A 14656-nucleotide genomic window follows, 5' to 3' on the forward strand; every position below is an offset into this window, starting at 1 on the left:
TTACTGTCACTAGGTGTAAGCAGTAACAAATAATGTACTCATAAATAAAATTCTGATTCAGTGATGCAATTTTACATAGTAAACATGAATTGCTGTCAGTTGTTTTTTCTGGCTTTCAAGGCCATGCATTCATTTTATTCTGAGCAGAAGTCATACTACCCAGTACAGCTGCACTCTTGCTTGTAACTCACATGTATGATACAAAGTAATCATTTAACTAATTGCTTTTTGGATTTAATGATCAGCAATAGACTACAGACTGGAACTGTAAATTACTCTGTAAAAGTGCTTCATAAAGCAGACTATTTTTGTTCAATTTTTCTGATCTTTTCCACTTCACTTTTCTAACACTTTTCTGAAAGTCCTGGCATAATTATGCTGTTGCTGTGTGGCAGTTTTCAAAATGAATGTTGTCTTTTCTAGACTCCTTTTAATCACTAACTTTTTTTTCCTTGAATTTGTCAGTTGCCAGTAAGTTACTTATATCAAGATCTTTAATATCATCGTGCGTTCTCTCTAATAACCCTAGTTTGATTAGTGTCAGCTACTAAATTTCAAAACTAGACCTGTATTGATACACGTAGTATTAAAAATGAAGTTCAAACATCAAAAGTGTGACAAGTAGTACTACAGAGTAAGAACTGCATTCAAAGTTGGTAATTTTAGTACTTGCATTAGCCCTTTTGAGGGTAAACTGAAACTTCCACTAACTAGTTTTGTTTCCACTTATTCTGAAATGATGTAATTTTCCAGTTATGTAGGCTATTGGCTACTGTTGACCAGAAAAAATAGATTTCAAAGTTTAAAGTACTCTGAGTTTCAACCAGAAGTTTTACTTATAGGACAATACATGGCTTGATATACAATGCTCTGAAACTCTTCATGGAGATGAACCAAAAACTGTTCGATGACTGCACACAGCAATTTAAAGCAGAAAAACTGAAGTAAGTTTTCATGTCAGTGTGTCTGTCTGTTCTTGAATAATTCGTTCAGAGTGCATTAGCTCTGAAAAACTACTGTGTCTTTAGTGGGAAGTTGCCCATTTGATTACAGTACAGCAGTCTCAAAATCAACTTGGTGAAACTTCCTATTATATATGAACTGTAAAATCTTCTTAAGAATAGGATGCTTCATGTAATCTTTGACCTAATACTGCTGGGGGTCACCATCTTCCTAAAAATTAATTTTTTGAGAGGGACACAGCTAGTCATGTAGCCCAGTGTAAAAGATCTGTTAAACAGTTTAGTTTACATCCTGTGTTTATTTTAGCATGCTTTATTTACCCAGTGTTATTTTCTTTCATGTTGTCACTCAGTTCTTCCCAAAACACTTTTCCAAGTATTTTTCAGCATTGCATTGTGTGTGAGCATATGTGCATGTTTTTCTAAAAATTACCCAAAATAAAGTTGTTAGTCTACTGTAATACAGGGCATTTGTACGTTATTTGCCAGAAGAATCCTGCAGCGTTTAGTTTACTCTTGCATAGGCCAGTGAACAGAGCAGGGATTTGGAAGTTAGAATGTTTCTGGTTTATGCCCAAAAATGCAGCTAGCTTTTATGATTATAAAGTCACTTATCGTCTGTTCCTCTATTTCCAATTTTGTTAAATAGACATAATTTTTTGAATATTCAGTGTATTTATTATAAAGCTTACTAAAGTGAGATCAAGAAGTCAGAAGTGTTAATGGTTTGGCGCTCATCTTAGGGGCTGGGGAGCATAGTTAGAAAGTGGGTACTGAAAATACCTGGATTTGAATTTTATTTTTAATTTCAAAGTGAACAGGGATTTCTTCAAGTAGTGGTTCAACTTATACACCTATTTTAAACCAATATGCTGGACATAGTACAAATTCTTAATGTAGATTGGTTTGTCCAAGTTTTGAAGTTCCTTATTACAATTTAAGTAGAAATGAGCTTGCAGTATAACAAATTTTTAAGATATATGCGTGTTTATAGATAACAAAATGTGAACGTTTGCTTCTTCAAAAAAGACTATGTAAGGTTCTCTTCCCTCATGGCACATAAGTAGAATCCCTTTTAAATGGGAACGCAATCTTTTCTTCTCTGTTTTTTGGGGTGGCATTTTGAGTGTGAGCTAAGACAGGAAGAGTGCTGTGTGGCATGGTAACAAAACAAACAAAAAATCCCCCAACACACAAGAACTTTAGAAGGGGATGGTTAAAGAGTTCTTCCTCCCCTGCCCAAACTTAATTGAGAGTTGGAGGCAAATCGCGTATGTGTTTGAATATAGCTGCTCATATTTTTTTTTTAACGTTTGGATCACCTGATCTACACATTGAAGCCTGACAGCATTTTTAGCAGTCTTAAGCTCAGAGCCCTTTTAAACTCTACAACCTTTCAAAGACAGGTGTTCATTCTAGTCTCCACTAAGTTGTTTATCTGTAAGAAAGGAAAAAAACCCCTAGATTTTACCATTTTTAATTACATTAGGCATAAGGAAACAAACCTTTCCTACTTTAATTTAAAAAAAATAAAAGCATCCCATGTCATCCCTATAGGCTTGTGACTTCCTTGAATGAGTGTGGTTTTGTCGGGTACTTCTCTGTTAGAGTTCAGTTCAAAATGTCTCTGGGCCTTTTCCTTTAAACTATTACCTGAAGCTGTTGGGCTGATGGTAAGAATCTCTGCCTGTTTTTTATGATTGGATCCTAGTTTCTTATGTTTCAATATAGAATTCAAATATTGTAAAACACAAACACACTTTCAACATAGATCAAGACTTCTTTCTGTTTTAATTTTAACTTTTAACAATGTACAGTTATTAAAGATAAACTGGTATCAGCAGTTTGGTGCTTTCATAAGAAAATAGAAATTTTTTCCCTTTTAATGTTGCTTTGTGATCGTGGGGTATCAATATGATGCAAACTATCCTGTCAAAGGTGTATAAGTGATATTTTGGGCAGTAGGCTGAAACAGGCATAGCTAAATAAATTATTCTTTTGAATTATTATAGTATATTTCTTCATGCTTAAGTAAGTATACAGGTTGTGATGCAAGATTCACCAAGCTTCTTTTGCCATTTTTGCTTCTGATTTTTTTTTTTCCTCCCCCTCCAGAGAGAAGCTAAAACTGAAGGAACGGGAAGAAGCATGGGTTAAAATAGAAAATCTAGCCAAATCAAATCCCCAGGTATTTAGAAAAGATTAACATGTTCATGTTTAAATACTTTAGTTTTGTTAAATCTCAGTGGGAGAAACAGGTCTGACTGATTATGGAAATAAAGCAATTTTACTAATTGTATTATGAAAGACACAATAAAAGTACTTTTAAAATTTGTAACCTTTCTCTTGTGCAAGTAATTATTTTTTTTAAAAGGGTTTCTGAAAAGTATGATATGAAGTACTTTTTTTCCATTTCTTATAATAGGAGGTATACTGTATTGCAGTTTGAAAAGTTATTGTGCAAAATTATGGAAAATATAGAGATGCCATAATTGGTTTCTCTTGAAAAGCTGTTTTGCAAACAATATATTACAAAAGAGATCTTTCTGCAAACTGTGAGTTATGACTGGTCAGTTTTCCTCTGTGTCAAATGGATTAAAGTAATATTGTGCATTCTTGTCTGCTGCATTTGTTCTCATACCTGCATTGGGCCGGTCTTCTGGTGAACCTGCACCTCAGGTTCTTAGTAAAATGAAAACATCCTGTCAGGCATTACTTGATGTAACTGAAATTTTGATAAAGAAACAAAGGTCCTTTAGACTATTGATTATATTTTGAAATTATGGGAGAAGGGAATGGTTTGGCTTGGTTTGTTTCTCTCCCCACCCCCCACCCCTATTTAATTTGCCTGGAGAATGCTGCCAGTTTTCCTTTATCTCAATCATACTGATTGCTGCTATGGGCAAAAAAACCCCAAACATTTCAATTGCTTCACAGCCAGAATTTTACTATACTGCAGTAAGAAGCTTACTGTACTGTATCTTTCCAACATGGTTAGCTGAGTTTTAAAGTGGTGGAGAATGGAGTAATGGTACTCTATAAACAGAAGTGGGATACTTTATGGTGTCATCTTTTTTCTAAGAAGGAGGAATTTCATATATGTTTTCTACCTCTTGTGGCATTTCTCAGGGAATAATTACTAAACCGCTCAAATAAAATTTGTTAAAATTAAACAAAATGTCATTTGACAACAGATCAGTTAAATTAAGAAAGAGCCATTCATATGAAAGCAGCAATTGACTTTCAGTGACAAAATGTTCCTCTAATCAGATAAGCCATACCAAAGCCTTGCTTGAAAAGTACTTGATATACGTGGTCATTTGCTGTCACAAATGATGAACTATTGCATGTCTGGCTAAATAAAGGAGTTGACTTGTAGTAGTAAAATTTAGAGTTCTACAGTGTAAATGTCCTTTTCTTACCAAGTAATTTTTTGTAACTGTGTACTTTTTCTGAAACTGGTTAACACAACCTGTATACAGTACGTTCTGCATAGTATGCTTGAAGAGAGCCAATAATTGGAAGCAATTTAAAATAAAAATTATTTTGAACACTGAGTGCTCCACTGAATTGACGTAAGGATATAAATGTTTTTAGCACTCTATGTAGGGGATTTTTAAGGTTGGGGTTTTTTTCCCTGGGATTTCTATTAACTTTTTAATTTGTCTAATTACTGACAACTCTTGTTGTTCAGAGCTGTTTCTGACTCTGCATGATACAAGAATACATTTTAAGATTTTAGATCATTATAATTATATTCATTAAATCCTTGCTGTCAGTTTTTTTAACAGTACGTTCTCTTGTCCAACACAAAATTGCACCAGAAAGTTAAATCATTGTGTTTGGGTTGCTACACTGTTCACAAATCACTAGACAATGCATTAATAATGTTTCAGATAAATGATTGCCAAAGTAGACATTCAATATTGTCAAAATCTGAATATTTTAAAATTCAATCTCAGATAATCAAAACATATTTTTTGTAGTCTGACTGTTTTTCAACAGGACGTTTCTGCCAAGTGAAAGTATTGGAGTTCCATTTTAAAATTTATTACTTGGTGCCTGGAAGCATAAGATATTGAAGCTAATCTCAAATAACTAATCATATCGTTCAAATGCTCAAATACACTCTTAGTATTTAGGTATTACTACTAAGAATTATTATTTTAACACTTTGCATTTTATTAGTACCCAACATATAGTGATACGAGTTTGATGAACAGTCCTGTTGCAATGGAAACAGATGGGCCTTTAATTGAAGATTTGCAGATGCTGAAAAAGACAGTGAAAGAAGAGGCTTGTCAGGTAAAGCCATGTGAAGATAAAGTACTCTAAATTATGAATTACTTTTTTTTAAGCGACTGTTAATAATAGACATAAACATGGGTTGTATTTTTCAGCCCTGTAACCATATATCCTAAAGTAGTAAACTTCATTAGAGCTGCTACTTTTAGGTGATGCTGTAGCAACCAGCAATACAGTGTTAAATTTCTAATGCCTCTGAATCTACTGTATGGTCTCCTTAGACATTCCTTCTACAGAAGGTTTCATTTTCTTTTCACTTAGAAATAGCTTTTTGTGTCATGATAGGAACAAAGATTATGCTTTAAGGATAGTTAAAAATATGGCTAAAATCTACCACATCATGTTCTATTCTTTTCTCTATATAACAGTTTTGGTTTTTCATAAGGAAAACTTGTATAAAATACAGTCAGATTCTAGTGATGACTTTTTTTGTTTGTTTGTTATTCAGAGCCGCCTTAGTGGCTAAAGCTACTATGTTTTGAAAAAATGTGTGAAGTGTGCATTTGTTTTGACCACTCTGGGTCGTCTTCCTCAGTCCACCATCTGTCATGTTCCATTGCGTACTACAGGGCAAGGACTCTCAAGGTCATTCCAGTCTTTTTGTCTTTAGCTAATGCTTAGTAATCTTCAGGTGTTTTTAATTTAACTTCAGTAAACTGGAACTGGAATCCTGACATTCAAACTAGGGATTTAAACTTGGACCTGATGGAAAATGGAAAGGTGCCAGGGAGCATTGCAGTATCACCAAGATGTCTGGCAGAAATATCAGTAATATGAATATCTCTAAATCCAGCAAAGTATAAGACCAGAGAAATGATCTGGAGCTGGAAAAACTGGTTGAGATCAGAGATAAACTCTGTTAATTTGAACTAATGTATCAAACAAAATTTAATGAAAATAAGCACATGGTCAACCTAACCTCCTCTATAACTTTCTTAAAATTCTAGTGTCATTATCCTGCAAGATTATTTTTTATTTATTATTTGTACTCTGGCATTTTGGATGAAGGTCAAAATCAAAAGAAATGCTGGAATACCTCCAAGACATGCTCAGTGATGGCTGTTTAAGCACTTCTCTGGAGTGGAACCCTGTGCATTACACGTAAATCTCAGTGGCTGAGTTACATGCCTATCCAGGGCAATGAATGAGAGTAGCATTCCCCTGAATGGGAATGCTGGTCGGAGCTTGTCAGTGAGGAGCACTAGGCTTATTAAAGTTTCTAAACTTCTGCCTTTCTTTAGGCCTTGGATAGCTTAGCCAGGCCCACGTGATGGGAAGAGGGGCCTCCTTTCACTAGCTCCAGAGCATAGAACCAGTTCTAGTGGAGAAAGATGCATACAAGATTAAGCAGTACTCATTTTTTTCAATAATCTTAGAGTTGTATTGACAGTAGTGTCCACCTTTTACTATGCTATTTCCTAGCGCATAACCATTTTCTCAAGATTTATGAGACCTTGGTTCACTTTCCATCCTGGCCAGAGGGAATTAAAACCTGTACCTCCTAACTCTGAGTGTTCTAACATTAGTTCTATAAGAGGAGCTGAAGTATGACTATATACTAGTAGTTGGGACAAGCAGTTAAGAACAAAGTTTCCAGTCCCAGCTGCTGGAAGTGTTTCGGGATTTGGGCCAGTATTCCACAATATAAAATGTGCAAATAGTAATGGCAGCCCAAACTAAGATTGTAAGCTTGCATTTCAAAGATAAAGATTCTGTTCTAGCAGAGCTAATAGAATGGTTTGAAACAGAAATTCTTGTTATTAGAAAAACTTAGAGAAATCTGTGAGAAGTATAAAGCTTGCAAGAGGATTGACAAGTCTGGGTCACTAGGCAGGAAAAGGATTGATTAAGGATTAGGGTATTGCAGAAAGCAAGCTAGGCAGCATTTTTGGATGAGTCTTTGAGTGGAAAGACAGTTATGTATTCTTTGCTAAGTACCATCAGAAATTTATGCTAAAAAAAGAGGTATTACCATTATCAGTTTTAAAAAAAAAAAAAAGCAAGTCAAAAGGACAGTTTAGTTGTTGTTGTTTTTTAAAATAAACAGAAAACTTCCAAAGTGAGGAACTATGTAAAGATCTGTATGGTTTCACTGAAAGTAAGGTTTATGCCAGAGGTTAGCAATGTAGCAGAATGTCCATAGTGAAGAGGTGATGGAATGACAGAGGAAAGCAGACCAGGATTTTTTTTCTGTGCCAGACTGTAAGCGTTTTTAGTGAATACTCTTTGCTACAGTAAAATTTGACCACCATGACTGACTGACTGTTTGAACATGCTAGTAAATCAATGGCTAAGTAAAAGCCAGTCAGTTCTTTTAAGGACTTTTTTTATAGAAGAACATGAATAAACAACATTAACAGGCAAATTGGGGTAGGTGAGAGACGTACGAACTATATGAGGACACTATTATATAGTTTAAAGATACTTTGATAGGAATACTGTCTGGTTTTGAGAGAACATCAGTAAAATAGTACAGCAGAACCTTAAATTTTCAGATACATGAATAGCGTAATTGGAAGTATGGAAAAAACTTAAAATGATTTATCTCACATGTAGAGACATACAAAATGAAAAATAAGTGAGAAGATTATTTTTTAAAGTTATCAAGTGATAATCGTAGTAATGTCATGATTGCTAATAGCTTAGAATTTGTTAGTTGTTTCTCTCTTCTTAGGAAAAAAAAAGTCAAGACTTGAAACTGGGTAGTTGGTGGGGTAAAGAGGAGAAAGTATAAACTTTTTCCCATGGTTTTTTTATTTCTTTTCTGATAAATGAACATGCTGATGTGCAAGAAATATTTTTAAGTAATTGTTTAGTAATTAATGTTTTTGGCCGACTTTGTTCTATTTTTATTTCAGGCACAGAAAGATCAGAAGAAAGATCGTCCTCTTGTGCGACGCAAGTCAGAACTGCCTCAGGATATCTATACCATGAAAGCCTTGGAATCACATTGCAGAGCTGATGAATTAATATCACATGATGGGCATTAAACTATTACAGTGAAATATTATTTTGGAGGAAAAGTTTTTTTTCTGGACTCAGTTCTACTGTAGAACTTACTTTTTTGTGCCATACCAATCAGTTACACACAAAGTCAAAGCTTTCTTCAACCCAGTTCTGTAGGCAATAACTTAATAGAGTATGCAGCTCAAGATTAGTAGTTCAAACAATGGTAAATTACCCAATTCCATATGCAGAATATTGGGTTGATTGTAATGAAGTGGACACAGTTTCCTGGAGGTGTTTATCATAGTACCAGCTAGCTGATAACATGCAGTTTTTATAGTCATATTTGAGAAAAGCATTCTATAAACTCTTTTCTGTCTAAATAAGTGAATGACCAATAGTTGGTACTAATGATAAATGAGTGTTTTCAAAATTAGAATTATTTCAAATTTAAGTATTAAACTTTTTCTAGGATTTCTCAATTTTACAGTTGTTTCCACATTATTGCTGTCTTGTAATATACCAGCAGTTTTGAAAATACACAGTTATTCTTTCATATTACAAAACTTGGCTTACAAACTGGTAACTTTCATGACAATCCTCAATCATCATTCCTTTCTAAGAATTCTGTAAATTTATTTCTCCTTTACTTAGGATAAAGATATCTATCTATATATACCATGTCCAAATACTTTATGTATATTTAAAGCCATATTTTCTGGTCTTTAGTGTATAATACAGCACCAGTATTCCAGATATGAACTGGTAGAAGAATTTTTCCGAAAATGAAAATTTGTTTACTATAACTGGGAATAGACTGAATATAAAATTCCATTTTATGTTTTTTCAAGTCAATAAAATACTCCTCCACTGTTTTCTCCCTTATCTGAGCTCTTAATACTCAGCATTTTTCTTGGGCTCTAGGAGTTCAATATTCTGTGGCAGATAACTATGTGTGATTTTGGTTGCATCAGTTTTTACCTGAAAGATGAACATAACCTTTCAGGAAACACAACATCACAAGCTTATTAAAATAAGAAAAAGAACGGACCCTTGAATTCCATTCTGCTTCTTTTTAAATGAGTAAGAGCTGAGGAGATAGTGACCATAATTTTACCGTGAAGATATTTTTGTTGTTGTTGTAAAGAGCACATGTGCTGCAAATACACCTCACAAGTGAACTGAAAATGCATCTGAGTTGCTGATGATCTTCAAATGCTGCTATATATTCCACAAGATTACTTGCATGTAATGAGCTTTTTGTTGTAGATGGAAAAGCACGGGAGGAAAATCTCTTTAAAAATATAGTGCTTTGTCTTCAATATTTGATTTCTCTCAGGGTGGCCAGTATTTTGACTTACTTATCCTGCTTACAAGCTGTTTGAAATGTGTTCTGCTATTCTAAATGGGTGATTAGTTTCTTTTGTCTCTGGCAGTAACATGATATAACTTAATGTTTAATGTCTTGATGCATAAAGAGATAAAAACGTGGCTTCTTTAAAAATAGTTTTGTTTTACTTTTTAAGGAAGTATAATGTCTCCTGCATCCATTAAAAAAAAAAATTGCGCAAAGCAGACATTCATAGTAACCTTGTGCAGATGTAGTGCCTGCTGTTTGTTGGTTGCATTTAACATTCAATTTCCAGTATTTGTTACCTTGTCTATTGGAAGAAAATTGTGGGTGGTAAATATTGGCTGACAACAACTAAATTTAAAGACCAACCAACCCAAATTTAAGTGGAATGTCCACCATGTCTGAAAACATTTCCTGTAAAACTTGAAAAAGAATATGCTTTACCATTAGGATAAACTATATTAAAACAGTTTAAAGATGCCTTCTCCTTTTGAGGGAAAAAGGGTGCTTTTTTAATTGTGTAAAGCAGTGTCTATGTATTTTGATATACCATTGTTTGAACTTCCATCTTTAGCTGGTAGATTATCAGATTATCAGTTACCTTTGATTTTGGGTGTTCAGTATGTTTGTGCAAGAGGTTGCTGAAAGGAGTTATGTTACCCAAGGAAAAAAACCTGTATATCAATGTTTGATTGATTGTGTGATGCTCAACGTATAAGAACATCTTTCACTGTCTAGATTTTATTTCTGTTCTTTATTGAAGATAAACACTCACCAAAAAAGGGAAATACTATGGTATTTTTAAAGGTTTAAAGTTCACCATAAATTCCTATTAGAAGTTTTGGGCCACTGAACATTTGCTTAGGCAATATTCCAAAATCTATCACCAGTAATGGTTTAGCATGTTTATTATCAATATTGATATACTTCTTATCCTGTACTAAACCATTCAAAAACTAATACATCCAAAGTAAAAAGAAAAATTAAAGCAGAGTTTTGGTGACTGTTGTTCTTCATAAAGTTCTGTGTCTGACACCTTCCCCCGTTTTCCAAAATTAACACCTGTACATCAGGAATGTCAAAAGTAATATTACAAGTGTCTTTTTAGTGTGGCTTTAGTATGGCTTCATTTTAATATTGTACATACATTGTACCTTGTTTTATGGTAATAAGTAATAAAAATGTAGACTTCATATTTTGTACAGAATTGTCCTATGTACAGAATAAAAAGTTCCTAGAAACAGCAAAAATAGGTAAGTGGCACAATTATTTTTCATTAGACAATATCTGTAACATTATGCGTTAGTGGAATGTTAAGTTCAAATGTACCTACATATTTTTTAACATTTTGTAATTCAATTTTTTGTTCTGGCATTGTTTCTGAAGAACTTCATACACCTGCCATTTAATATGCTTTTATCTAATTTTAAAACTTTAAAAAAATGGTGTATTATATGGACAAATAAAGAACATGTGAATTTTACTTGCTCATCATGAAACTAAATGTAGCACAGGGCGTTTGGGGGTGTGTTCAGATTATGTTAGCAGAATTGGCTGTACAAATTAAAATAATTTCATAACTTTTACAAAAGAAAAAAAAAATTTATGGAAAGGCCATTAGTGGAAAAACTGGAGTAATGGATGGATGTTCAGTAGAAAAAGCAGACTTAACTTTTAGAACAACTATCACTACTGAAAGGAATTTCATAAATGTCCAATCTACAGCTATGAAAGATGCACCTTTCATATCATCATGTTTTCCCCTCTGCCGTGGTTTAACCCCAGCCAGCAACTAAGCACCACGCAGCCACTCACTCACGCCTCCCCTCTGCCCCTGTGGGAGGGGGAGGAGAATTGAAAACAAGTAAAACTTAATAATTGAAATAAGAAATAAAATAATAATTGTAACGAAAAGGAAGATAAAAGGAGAGAAATACCAGACAAGTGATGCACAATGCAATTGCTCACCACCCACCGACTGATGCTCAGCCAGTCCCCAAGCAGCTATCTGCCCCTCCTGGCCAGCTCCCCCCAGTTTATATACTGGGCATGACATCACATGGTATGGAATACCCCTTTGGCCAGTTTGGGTCAGCTGTCGTGGCTGTGTGCCCTTCCAGCTTCTTGTGCCCCTCCAGCCTTCCTGCTGGCTGGGCATCAGAAGCTGAAAAAAATCCTTGACTTGCTATAAACACTACTTAGCCACAGCTGATAATGTCAGTGTGTTACCAACTTTATTCTCATACTGAATCCAAGATGCAACACTGTACCAGCTACTAGAAAGAAAATTAACTCTATCCCAGCTGAAACCAGGACACCCTGTAGCGCTTCCTATATTGACAGGCTTCAAGCAAAGTAGCCATAAAATCGGGGATTATAGCGTGGTAGGTGATAAATGGTCAGGTGGTAAGTACATAGGAAAAAATCTGCAGTAGGAATTGTCTTCCGTCTGGAATCCATAAAAGTCTTCAAAAGAACTAAGGAAATTACTTGTATAAAGCTGACTTTCAGTAAGTAGTGGGTTGGGGGGGGGGTAGTTGTAAGCCTGGGATCAATATCTAACTACTGACTTGAGTTATAAATTAAGCATTTGCATACTGAAAGAGTTTTTTGCACAAGCTCAGAAGTTAACTCATCACATGCACTCCCAAGCTTAATCATGAATCAAAAACTAGATACTGAAACAATGGTGGATTCAGTCATTCAGTTTACAGAATTAGGGTCAAATACCTCTCAAAATGTAATGTTTTAAAATACTGACAGTAGTGATGTTTTTTCAATATAAATACCTTATTGAGTTAGCAAGTGAGCTTTAATCATTTCTAAGGGAATTGAGCTCAGGGGCTTTGACCAACAACATTTTTTGGCATTGCTTGCTTGGTTTGGCTTTTTAGAAGTGGAAAGGAAGGTGCTAGTGTAGCACAAGTATGCTTGTATTTGGAGTTTTGTCGGTTTGTTTTATGGAAACTATTTTAGTACCTTACAGTGTACTTAGAGGAGATAACTTGCAATCACAGCTATCCCAAGTATTGTTCTGGATCCCGTTATGGACCGCCCACCTAAAAGTGGAGCATTTCTGTCCTTGAATCTTTACTATGCATAATGGTTGTGGAGACTTTCACTGCATATAGCTAAATTACCATATCGCTGTCTCCTTGGATTATAGTTTCTTTTATATGATGAGGCTTGGCTTGAGCTGTCTTTACCTTATGAAATAAAACTTCAATGTAGTTAAAAATTTTGTATGAAAAATTTCCCAAGGGAGAATTTACTGTGGAGCTAAAGAATATAATACATTATTCCTTCCTCACGTAACTGAAGAGCAGCATGACCGCGGGTGGCTTTCTCTGAACCCACTCATATTGGGACTGCATTCACTCCTGCACAAGCACATGACTTGTACGCACAAAGCATGAAGATTCATAAGCATCAACCCTATGGTGTTGAGGGGAGAGGGCTTCCACTGTTTTGCTACAACGGGGAGAAGGGTATTCGCATAATTGCCTTAAGCTATTTAGGTGGTTTTGTGATCCAGAAGACCACACTAAGAGGGTTTGTGCTAGCATGAAGGCTAGTAATTTTTCTAGTATTCTGTTTGTAGAATTAGAGGTGCAAGAGGCTTAGAGATGGAAAAGCAAGTGATTTGCTCCGATTGTTAGTTGTTTGCGGTTTTTGCTTTGCATTTGGTCTCAAATACTACTAAATTACTATTAAATATGGGGAGGGGGGGGAGTCATTTGGTTGGTTTTTTTTTGGCTGAAGCTGTTTCTTTTGTAACTTACGCAAAAGCTTTTCTTTCTACTTACGTTGTATGGCATTTGCCAGGAGCAGATCTTGTCTGTCTTGACAAGTCCTAGTTCTCATTCTCTGAAATACTTATTTTTAATTGAATTATAGGGGAAATGTGTCATACTGGCAATCTTGCCATTTGGATGGCTGATTTCAATGGCTTCTCACATACCTGTGAGAAGGGCCAGGTCCTTTGTGTATCCAAGAAAAGGACATTCATAATTAACTAGAGATGGATCAAGACAAACTATTTTTCACCCTGATTGAGCAAGCTAAAGCTTTTTTTTCTCCATAGGCTTTAACTGAACATAAGAACTTGTGCAAAAAGTTAGTTTACTTTATCTTTGCTTTGATTTTCTTTAACCTAATTTACAACATCTTCTTCTCGCTCCCTTTGGTGCAGGAGGTAAGGCTGAAGTGGTTAAAGGAATACAAAGTGTCTTACCTACACTGGCTTTTAGTTGCAAGTAGCATAGCATTTAAATACCAGAATCCTAGACTTGTTCTTTATGCCATAAAGTCTTGTCGCACATGGAGTATTTTGGGTTTTAAAACCTACAGTAAGAAGAGACTTGCTGGCATTTTTTGACCCTACTTTCTCTGCAATTCAGCAGCAATGTATATAAATAATTACTTGAATTCTTATTTCCTATCTCTGTTATGCTTTCTTCTTCTTACTTCCTTACTTATTCATATTTTTTCCTGGCAGCAATTTTGCAGCAATGAAATACTGTATCTTGCTCTGTAAGCCACAAAAATTTTGTGACATTTTGGTGCAGCAGAAGACGGCTGTTTTAGAAGAATGAGGATGCTAGCACTTGGAACCATAGCTTGAGCTAACCTAAGAGATGCCAAGTTACACTTGAGATGGATCTAGGCTGCTTAAGAGTATTATCAACACCCTTTTAACGAACATCCTGAATGCCAGGATGTTGATTTAACCTATGTTTTTGGGATGCTTGGCCTGTACTGACACTTACTACATGGATAGAAGTAGTAGATAATTCTCCACCCTTTGGAAAGCAGTGAAGCAAGACCAGATATGGGGTAGCCTTGGTGGAATTCAGGTAGCCTAGCAAAGATAGCTCTTTGTTTTCATATGAAGTGTAATCCTAAAACAGCCTGCATGTAGAAGAATGATAGGGTGTGAGCAAACTAGACTTCAGAAAATGGAAATAGGCTGTATTAAACATGATTTCAGTATTCTGTAAATAGAATATTCAGATGAGTACCACTATTTTTGTCAGAAATAAAATTTACCTTTCTAGTAAGAAGGGGGGGGGGGGGACAGGGGCACAAA

The 14656-nt window shown here is 35.0% G+C and overlaps 1 protein-coding gene across 3 annotated transcripts in view; it reads left to right on the forward strand.

The window, feature by feature from the left end:
- Window positions 1-10815, forward strand: part of PPP2R5C (protein phosphatase 2, regulatory subunit B', gamma) — an 85912-nt gene extending 75097 nt beyond the window's left edge. For all 3 annotated transcript variants that reach the window (XM_010583951.1, XM_010583949.1, XM_010583950.1), the window contains 4 exons: window positions 843-944; window positions 3078-3150; window positions 5151-5267; window positions 8126-10815. In XM_010583951.1, the coding sequence (XP_010582253.1) occupies window positions 843-944; window positions 3078-3150; window positions 5151-5267; window positions 8126-8257 (424 nt within the window). In that variant the 3' untranslated portion in view covers window positions 8258-10815. The remainder of the gene's footprint in view (window positions 1-842; window positions 945-3077; window positions 3151-5150; window positions 5268-8125) is intronic.
- Window positions 10816-14656: the final 3841 nt, after the last annotated feature.

Source organism: Haliaeetus leucocephalus, unplaced genomic scaffold (assembly GCF_000737465.1).
Source record: "Haliaeetus leucocephalus isolate CR32 unplaced genomic scaffold, Haliaeetus_leucocephalus-4.0 Scaffold932, whole genome shotgun sequence".
Lineage (NCBI taxonomy): Eukaryota > Metazoa > Chordata > Aves > Accipitriformes > Accipitridae > Haliaeetus > Haliaeetus leucocephalus.